Below are 9,809 nucleotides of genomic sequence, written 5' to 3'. Positions count from 1 at the left end.
GCCTCCGGAAGTTGTGGGTGCTCCATCGCTGGACGATTTTAAGAAGAGACTAGACAGCCACTTGTCCGAAATGGTGTAGGGCCTCCTGCCTGAGCAGGGGGCTGGACTAGACAACCTCCGAGGTCCCTTCCAGCTGATCACATTACATATTTGTCCGAAATGGTGTAGGGTCTCCTGCTTGTTCGGGGGCTGGACTAGAAGACCTCCGAGGTCCCTTCCAGCTCTATTCAGATCACATTACATATTTGTCTGAAATGAGTATAGGGTCTCCTGCTTGTCCGGGGGCTGGACTAGAAGATCTCCCAGATCCCTTCCAGCTCTATTCTGATTACATTACATATTGGTCTGAAATGGTATCGGGGTCTCCTGCTTGAGCAGGGGGTTGGACTAGATGACCACAAAGGTCCCTTTTCGCTCTGGTCCCATTTCGCTCTGTTACATTACATATTTATCTGAAAGGAGTATAGGGCCTCGTGCTTGAGCAGGGGGCTGGACTCGAAGACCTCTGAGGTCCCTTTCAGCTCCATCCTGATTATGTGTTTGTCTGAAACGGTACGGGGTCTCCTGCTTGCCAAGGGGCTGGACTAGAAGACCTCCCAGGTCCCTTCCAGCTCCATTCTGATCACATTGCAGTTTTGTCTGAAAGGGGTGTAGGGCCTCCTGCTTGAGCAGGGGGTTGGATTAGACGACCTCCCAGGACCCCCATTCCGATTCTGAGTGCCTGCAGATCCGTTAGTCAACCTGGTGGAGAAGCCAGAGGACCCTTCCCCAAAGACAGGTGAGGCCTTGGGGGGTGGGTGGGCACTGCCTCCTGGCAGCCTGGCTAGACTAGGGGCCTTGACCCCTGGAAAAAGTTTATGTCAACAGGATCGGAAAATTGGAATTTGACCACAGCCGGATCCATTCCGGGCGGACTGTCTGCGCCGTCCAGCCATGTTCCCAGCTGCTGCCTGGCTGATCCTGCTGGTGGCCCCCGGCCACCCCTGGGCCACGGGGGACCCGATTCAAGAGACGGAGGAGGGGGACGCGCTGAAGGTGAGTCGGGCAGGCTGCAGGTTACGGAATTCCAGAATGGGAAAGGGATCCCGGAGGTCTTCTAGTCCAACCCCGCTTCAGCAAGCGCCCCTACGCCGGGGGTCCTCAACCTTGGCCACTTTTGTGGACTTCCACTCCCAGAATTCCTCAACCTTGGTTGAAGACCCCCCCTACCCCGTTTGGGGGAGAAGATTGGGGCCTGGGGGGGGGCTTGCTTCCGGTCAGTGGGATCCAATTTCTCCCTCTTTTTTTTTTTGTGATCCGGACGGTTTAATGCTCTAAAGGACGGTGCCCGCTTGTTCATATCAGGACTGCAGGCTGCAGTTCAACAGGGGAGGCCCAGCTGCGCGAAGGCACCGGAATGGGGCTCCGGGTCCCCCACGGGTGTCTGCAAAAGAGCGTTAATTCGTTTCAGAACCGGACAGCCGTTTGTCCAGAATGGGATAGTGTGGGGGATGGACTAGACGACCTCCAGGGTCCCTTCCAACTCTGTACTCTGCCCCAGAATGGGATGGGGGGGGATGGACTAGACGACCTCCAGGGTCCCTTCCAACTCTGTCCTCTGCCCCAGAATGGGATGGGGGGGGATGGACTAGACGACCTCCAGGGTCCCTTCCAACTNTGTCCTCTGCCCCAGCTGGGCGCGGCGCCCCCAGCTGCTTTGAGCAGGGGCAGAAGAGAGGCAGCGGCTTCACCTGTTGGATTGCTCCCTGGAGGAAGCTCAAGAGTCCCGCGGGATCCAGCGCAAGCGAGGGGGTGCTGGTGGGGGGGTCGAGGCTGATTTGGAGAGAGGGTCCCTTTTTTGGCCAAAGGGAAACGGAGCAAGCTCGCTTAGAGACCCTCCGCAGTGCGTGAGGTCATCCAGTCGTGCCCGAGCCCCTAGCCACCCCCCCCGGGGTGGACTTGCGGACTTCCCCGCCCCTCCCGCGCCCTTTCCCACGGAGCAAGGCTGCCCCCTCGTGGCTGAAACCTCGCCGCGCACCTTCCGCGGGCGATCCCCTCCCCTAGCGGCGCGCCCGGGTACTGCGCGGCTTCTGTTTCTCCGCCAGCGGGGTGCTGCCCCCTGGCGGGCGGCCGGGGCTGATGCCGGTCTTTTTCCTCTCCCCCCCCCCCCCCACTTTCCAGCTGGGTGCCTGTTTCCCAGGCTCGGCCGTGGAAGCCGGGGGGCTGAACCTGGGGCAGAGATGGGGAGACCCCTCCCCAACTGCCAGTCTCCTCATTGACCTGCGAAGGGTAACCAGGTAAGGAAGGGGGTGGGTGGGTGGGTGGGCAGAGGGCGTGGCCAAGGGGCTTCCTCCCCCCCCCTTTCCCGCCCCACCCGGGGAGCGCGGCTTCCTTCCAGGAGTTGCGCAGGCTTTGCCAGGATGCCGCGCAAGGCTGCCAGGCTACGTGCTGCCAGGCCCAGGACGGAGTCTGCGCCAGGTCTCCCGTGGGGGGTCCCAGAGCAGCTGGGGGGAGGGTCTCTCGGAGAGGGTGAAGAAGCCCCCCCCCGCAGGAGAGGAGGAGTGCGGGGATGATGGGATCTTTAGTACAGAGAGAGGGAGAGAGAAAGAAAGGGAAAGAAAGAGGGAAAGAGGAAGAGAAAAAGAAAGAGAGGAGAAGAGAAGAGAAAATGAGAAAGAAAGGGAGGGAGAAGAAAGAAAGAAAGAAAGAAAGAAAGAAAGAAAGAAAGAAAGAAAGAAAGAAAGAAAAGGGAAAGGGAGAGAGAGAAAGGAAGGGAAAGAGAAAAGAAGGGAGGGAGAAAGAGAGAAAGAAAAAGAGAAGGAAAGGGCAAAAGTGGGGGAGACAGGGAGAGAAAGAGAGAGTGGGAGAGAGAGAGGGTGAAAGTGGGAGAGAGGGACGGGGAGAGAGAGAGTGGGAGAGAGAAAGAGCGGGAGAGAGAAAGAGCAGAAGAGAAAGAGAGAGTGGGAAAGAGGGAGAGAGAGAAAGAGAGTAGGAGAGTGAGAGGGGAGAGAGAAAGTGGGAGAGAGAGAGAGAGAGTGGTAGAGAGGGGAGAGAGGGAGAGAGAGAGAGGCAGGGAGGTGTGGAAGAGAAGTCAACGACCACCCTCGGTGTCTTCCCCATCTGGGAGGGGTCTGCATTAGGACCCTCCCCCCTCTGGTTCCCCCCTTGAGACGACCCTCCCTGTTCCTCCCCCCCCAGTGCAGCTTCCTCCTTCGACTTCCGGACCTTCGACCCGGAAGGGGTCATCTTCTACGGGGACACCAATCCCGGCTTCGACTGGTTCGTGCTCGCTTTGCGTCGGGGGAAACCGATCATGCAGATCCACAACTCCCTCACCAACATCACCGTCTCCGGGGGGCGGCGTCTCAACGACGGCCAGTGGCATCGGGTAAGACGACAGGCGGGTCCTCGACTTACGACCACAAACGAGACCAGCATTTCCACCGCTCAGCGAGGCAAGTCATTAAGCGAGTGGCACCTCATTTCAAGACCTTTTTTTGCCACGGTCGTTAAGCGAATCACCGCAGTCGTTCAGTGAATCGTGCGGCCGTTAAGCGAATCCGGCTTCCCCCTTGACTTTGCTGGTCAGACGGTCGCAAAAGGGGATCACGTGATCCCGGGAACGCTGCGACCGTCGTAAATACGAGTCAGTTGCCGAGCGTCCGAATTTTGATCCCATAACCACAGAGATGCTGCGATGGTTATAAGTGTGAAAAATGGTTCTAAATCGTTTTTTTTAGTGCCGTCTTAAGTTCAAATGGTCACTAAACAAACGGTTGTAAGTCAAAGGCTATCCTTATATATTTGCTGCATCTTGTGTCAGGGAGTTCCACAGGCTAACGAGGCATTGAAATGGAGCCGGTCATAAGTCGAGGACTACCTATCAGCTAAAGGAGACCCCCCGCCTCCCCCATGTTTCCCACGTCCTCCGGTGGGGGTCCCGATCCTTTCTGACCCTCCTCTTCCTCTGTCCCTGTATGCGACTTCTCCTGTGCTCCCCGGACAGATCACGGTGAAGAACGAAGGACACGTCGTAATGTTGTTGCTCGACGGAGAGGACCAACTCACCCTCAGCCACGTCTCCCACCCGATTGTGAACCGGACCACCCCCCAGATGCGCATCGGGGTGGGAGGCCTGTTCATCTTGCCGACTGAATTGCTGGTCCCGGTAAGACGGATCTCTGTCCTCCGGCGTCCGTACGCCGCGAGACCCAAAATGGCCTAAAGTCCCCAATGGATTCCTTTTCCCATCTTTTCTCTAAACCAGTTTTTTTTCTCGAGCTTGGGTGCTTTAAGAAGTTTGGACTTCAATTCCCAGAATTCCCTAGCCAGCCATACCTGTTTTCAAGCTTGGGAGCTATGAAAAGTGTGGACCCCCACTGTGGCCTGCTTATTCTCTTATAAGCGGAGAGATTGCAGAGGAAAGGATTATACGAGAGTAAGCAGGCCACAATGGGTATACATATCAAAAGGGAATTCTGGGAGCTGAAGTCCACACTTTTCATAACTTTTCATAACTCCCAAGCTTGAAAACACTGTTCTGAAGTAATCCAAAACTCTTTTATTATTTTGCATCCTCCCTCTGTTTTATTCTCACAACAGCCCTGCAAGGTGGGTCAGGGGGAATAAGGATAACGGATCCAGAGACAGAATGGGGGGAAATGAGGATTTGAATTTGGGCCCAGCTCAAAGCACATAGCCAATCTTTAGCTTGAGAGATACGTCCGTCTGTCTAAAGCTTTTGGGCATGGTGTTTGAATCATGGCTTGTTTGAGCCATGGTTTGAGCCATTCAAACTGTTCACCAGCCATAAAGCATCATTTATGAACCAAGGGGGTCTGGATTTGTCCCATTGTGCTATACTGGAATTTATTGCAAAGAACAGAACAGATTAGAAATAGAAATAATAAGAATAGATGGGATGGGATGGGATAGGACAGGATAGAATAGAATAATAAAATACAGAATAGAATAGAATAGAATAGAATAGAATAGAATAGAATAGAATAGAGTAGAGTACAGTAGAGTAGAGTAGAGTAGAGTAGAGTAGAATAGAATAGAATAGAATAGAATAGAATAGAATAGAATAGAATAGAATAATAAAATACAGATAGAACAGAATAATAAAATACAGAATAAAATAGAATAATAAAATACAGAATAGAATAGAATAGAATAATAAAATACAGAACAGAATAGAATAATAGAATAGAATAGAATAATAAAATACAGATAGAATAGAATAATAAAATAGAGAATAGAATAATAAAATACAGAATAGAATAGAATAATAAAATAAGAATAGAATAGAATAGAATAGAATAATAAAATACAGAATATAATAGAATAATAGAATAGAATAGAATAATAAAATACAGATAGAATAGAATAATAAAATACAGAATAGAATAGAATAATAGAATAGAATAGAATAATAAAATACAGATAGAATAGAATAATAAAATATAGAATAGAATAATAAAATACAGAATAGAATAGAATAATAAAATTAGAATAGTATAGAATAGAATAGAATAATAAAATACAGAATATAATAGAATAATAGAATAGAATAGAATAATAAAATACAGATAGAATAGAATAAAATACAGAATAGAATAGAATAATAAAATAATAGAATAGAATAATAAAATACAGAATAGAATAATAAAATACAAATAGAATAGAATAATAAAATAATAGAATAATAAAATAATAGAATAGAACAGAATAATAAAATACAGAATAGAATAGAATAGAATAATAAAAAAATAGAACAGAACAGAACAGAACAGAATAATAAAATGCAGAACAGGAATAGATGCTCAGCTTGCAACTGGTCTTGACTTACTCGCCCCAAAAACAACCTTTGCAAAGCGGGGCCAGTCACGCGATCCACCCACTTTACGACTGTCCCGACTTAACGACCGGGAACGGTCAGGCTCCCTTACGGTCCTAAGGACCGCCTGCGGAACCAGGGATTCACAATCGTCCAAAACCGCGACGCCCTTCAACGCCAGGCTCTCCCTGCCGCCACCCCCTTCCTCCCCGAAACGCCCCCCACCCCAATTTCAAGAGGGTCTTTTGTCTTTTCCCCATCCTGCCTCCTCCTCTCCCCTCACCCCCCCACCCCCTGGACCGACGGGGGCTGCAGCTGAACCCGGCGATGGACGGCTGCATCAGGCGCTGGGACTGGCTGAACACGAGCCAGGCGTGGCAGGAGGGGGCGTCCCTGCAGGACCCCGGCGCCAAGGTCTGCTTGGCCACCGTCCAGCGGGGCAGCTTCTTCCCTGGCGACGGACTGGCCGTCTTTCAAGTCTCAGGTATGGCTGGGCACCAGGGGCTGTGGAGTCCCTCGATGGGGAGGGCCTGGCAGGGCGACGACCCCGTCTCTCGCCAAGGGGTGGGCACCGGCGGTGGCAGCCGCCGCAGGTGCCAGCCACGGCCTCCTCCTCATCCTCCTCCTTGTCTCTCGCAGGCCTCCCCGTCAGGCTCAGCCCCATGGACGGCACCTGGGGGTTCTCCCTGCAGCTGCGGATCAGGGCCGCCCCCCAGCTCAGCACCCTGCTGGCCGTTTGGGCGGTGGAGGAGCAGCGCCCAGTTCTGCGCCTGGCCCTGGAGCGCACGGTGAGGACGGAGAGGACGGACGGGCGGAGGCATACGAGCCTCCCTGCGTCCTGGATGGCTGGTAGCAGGAACACACACACACACACACACACAGACACACACAGAGACACACACTTTGCCAGAAGGGGGGGGCAGGGCTGGCCGGCGGTCGAGGTGCCCGCCAGATGGGTTGGGCTGCCGGGAATGACTGCCGGGAGGGGCCGATAAGTCAAGAGGGTGGCCACAACTGTGTGGGCATCTGTCAGTGGGTGGGTGGGTGGAAGGAAGGAAGGAAGGAGATGGGAATGAGAAGGAGGGAGAAAGGAGGAAGGAAAAAAGGAAGGAAGGAAAGAAAAGAAAGAAGGAACGGAGGGAGGAAGGAAGGAAGGAGATGGGAAAGAAGATTGGAGGAAGGGAGGCAGGGAAAAAGGGAGGAAGGAAGGAAGGAAGGAAGATTGGAAGGATGGAGGGATGGAAGGAAGGATGGGAGGGAGGGAGGGAGGGAGGGAGGGAAGGAGGGAGGGAGGGAAGGAAAGATGACTGGAAGGTTGGATGGATGAATGGATGGAAGGATGGATGAAAGGAAGAAGGATGGATGGAAGATTGGAAGGATGGAAGGAAGAAGAATGGATGGAGTGATGGAAGGAAGGATGGGAGGAAGGAAGGAAGGAAGGATGGATTTAAGGTTGGAAGGATGTAAGGGAGAAGGATGGACAGATGGAAGGAAAGGAAGGAAAGTTGGAAAGATGGATCAGAGGTTTGACAAATGGATGGAAGGATGGATGAAAGGAAGAAGGATGGATAGATAGATGGAAGGAGAGATGGAAGGAAAGAAGGATAGATGGAAAGAACCAAGGTTGGAAAGATGGATGAAAATTTGACGAATGGATGGATGGAGGGATGGAAGGGAGGATGGAGGGAATGTTGGAAAGATGAATGGAAGGAAGGAAGGAAAGGTAGAAAGACGGATGGATGGAGGGCGGGTGGATGAACGAAGGAAGGAATGAGTGAAGGCTCCCAAGTGGGGAGAGACCTGAGACAGACACCAAGGCTTGTGTGCAGGGCATCATGGGCCTGTGGGTGCCGTGGACCCCTTCCCCGTGGGGGGGGAGAACCACGGAAACTGCACTCAGCCCCGCCCCCTCCTCAACCCGCTTTGTGACTCCTCCTCCCCCCCAGGATCTGACGGCCGAAATGGGTAACCAGACGGTCCTGCTGCTCCCTCTCCCCCAAGGGGGCTGCCTGGACACCCCCCTCCTCCTCCTCCTCACCCCCTCCTCCTTCACGCTGCGTCTGGGCGACACCGAGGTCACCAAGCCCACCCCCAGGGACGATTACGAGAGCCTGAGAGATGTCTGGCTGAGCAACATGGGAAACCTGGTCATCGGAGGGGCATCTGGTACGTCTTCCCGGGAAGGGGGGGGGGACCATAGCAAGGGGCACATGGGACGGGAGGGGGGGGTGTAGCCAGATCCGACCTTAACTCCGGCTAAAAAGAGGGTGTAAGTCACCCCAAGTCGCCCGGATGGGCAGCGTATCAATTTAATATAAAAATAATCTCACTCTGCTGAAGAGCTGTACATCTCCTGAATCTTGTGGCATGGAGTTCCACAGGCGTTTGGAATTTATGCTCTGGCAGGTTTCTAATACAACTTAAAACGGAATCTCCACTACGAAGCAAGATAAGTTGTTAAGTGAGTTTTGTCCCCGTTTTACGATAAGTTGTTAAGCGAGTTTTGCCCCCGTTTTATGACCTTCCTCGCCGCGGCCGCTAAGCGAATCGCTGCAGTTGCGAAGTTGGTAACCCGGTTGTTAAGTGAGTCCACCTTCCCCCGCTGAGTTTGCTTGGTCGGAAGGTCACAAAAAAGGGGAAGGAATCGCGCGACCCCGGGACGCCGCGACCGTCATAAATACGAGTCAGTTGCCCAGCGGCCGAATTTTGATCCCGTGACCCCCCCCGGGGAACGCGGCAACGGTCGTAAGTGTAAAACAACGGTCCTAAGTCCCTTTTTTTCCAAGGCTCTTGTAATGTCTGAACGGTCCCTAAGTCAACCCGAATTATATTTGCAGCATCTTGTGGCAGGGAGTTCCCCAGGCTAACGACGCATTGAAATGCAGCCGGATTTATATGCTGCTGGGCTTCTGTTATTTCCGACTCCTTTTTTAAAAAAAATATATCTTTATTTCAGGAGAGGGAAAAACTCCGGAATCTCCTCGTTTCCAGGGCTGCCTCAACACCGTCCGGGTTCAAGGCCACGAGCTGGACTTCGATGACGCTCAGTACCGGAGCAACTCGATCTGGGCACACAGCTGCCCCGGGAACGTGGGAAACAAAGTCGACGTGGATGATGGGCATTAAAGGGACGGCGGCGCTACTGCACACACACACACGCACACCTGGGCAATTTTTACACCCCTGGACACACCTGTCGCCGTCTCTCTCTGTTCTGCCGTCCGTGAACGTGTGTGGTGATGGCTAAGTTCCCGTAGCCGCAACATCGAGCAGCGGTGTGATTGTTGCCCGCGTGGTTGATGAGCGGCTGGGTGCCAAGTCAGCTTGTAGTTGTGTTGTCGGACAATTGTGGGAATCGGCAATGATGTTAATCTCCTATGGGCTCCAGGTTTGCAGAATTAGTGTATCCACAAATGCTTCTCAACCGTGGGAACTTTGAAGTTGGGTGGACTTCAACTCCCAGAATTCCTAGCCAGGGTACTTTAAGGGAGGTGGACTTCAACTCCCAGAATTCCTAGCCAGGATGCTTTAAGAGAGGTGGACATTTATTCTTGCCCTATCCTTGCCAAATTCTGGTAAACCCTTGCTGGCTGGGGAATGCCTGGAGTTGAAGTCCACCTGTCTTAAAAGTTCCCACGGTTGAGAAATATCGGTTCAGGCTGGTCCAGATTTGAAGGCCTGCAACCGAGCTGGTGCTACCGGTAGTAAACTCCCCGTAACCTATAGTAGCAACGTCTTATTACTAATTGTAATAAGAGAGAGAAAGAGAGAGAGTTGCAGACTTTGAAGAAAGCAGGAGAAATCCCTAAAAAAAATTCCCCTGGCCTGGCTGAAGCGTGTAATTCAGACAGAAAGCGCAACTTGTAAATATCTTAATAAACGGATAGTCTAAAGTGGATGGCTGTCTATTTTAAAAGGATAGATAGATAGATAGATAGATAGATAGATAGATAGATAGATAGATAGATAGATAGATAGATAGATAGATAGA

The 9,809-nt window shown here is 52.0% G+C and overlaps 1 protein-coding gene across 1 annotated transcript; it reads left to right on the top strand.

The window, feature by feature from the left end:
- Positions 1-933: 933 nt before the first annotated feature.
- On the top strand, positions 934-8,944 carry SHBG (sex hormone binding globulin). The gene is made up of 9 exons (XM_029285844.1): positions 934-1,035; positions 2,161-2,276; positions 3,178-3,367; positions 3,986-4,147; positions 6,134-6,302; positions 6,458-6,606; positions 7,765-7,988; positions 8,264-8,271; positions 8,778-8,944. Exons 1-9 carry the CDS (start codon positions 934-936, stop codon positions 8,942-8,944), a joined length of 1,287 nt encoding a protein of 428 aa, XP_029141677.1.
- The last annotated feature ends 865 nt before the right edge of the window (positions 8,945-9,809 follow it).

The sequence above is a fragment of the Protobothrops mucrosquamatus genome, unplaced genomic scaffold (genome assembly GCF_001527695.2).
Source record: "Protobothrops mucrosquamatus isolate PMUCROS unplaced genomic scaffold, P.Mucros_1.0 scaffold2338, whole genome shotgun sequence".
NCBI classification, from domain to species: domain Eukaryota; kingdom Metazoa; phylum Chordata; class Lepidosauria; order Squamata; family Viperidae; genus Protobothrops; species Protobothrops mucrosquamatus.
Note: the sequence above shows the minus strand (reverse complement) of the source record. Positions and strands in the feature narration are given on the sequence as shown.

Coding starts and splice junctions, on each gene's coding strand:
- SHBG (XM_029285844.1), top strand. CDS start 934: ATGTTCCCAGCTGCTGCCTGGCTGATCCTGCTGGTGGCCCCCGGCCAC. Junction 3,368..3,985: donor ACGACGGCCAGTGGCATCGG/GTAAGACGACAG, acceptor CTCCCCGGACAG/ATCACGGTGAAGAACGAAGG. Junction 4,148..6,133: donor CGACTGAATTGCTGGTCCCG/GTAAGACGGATC, acceptor CGGGGGCTGCAG/CTGAACCCGGCGATGGACGG.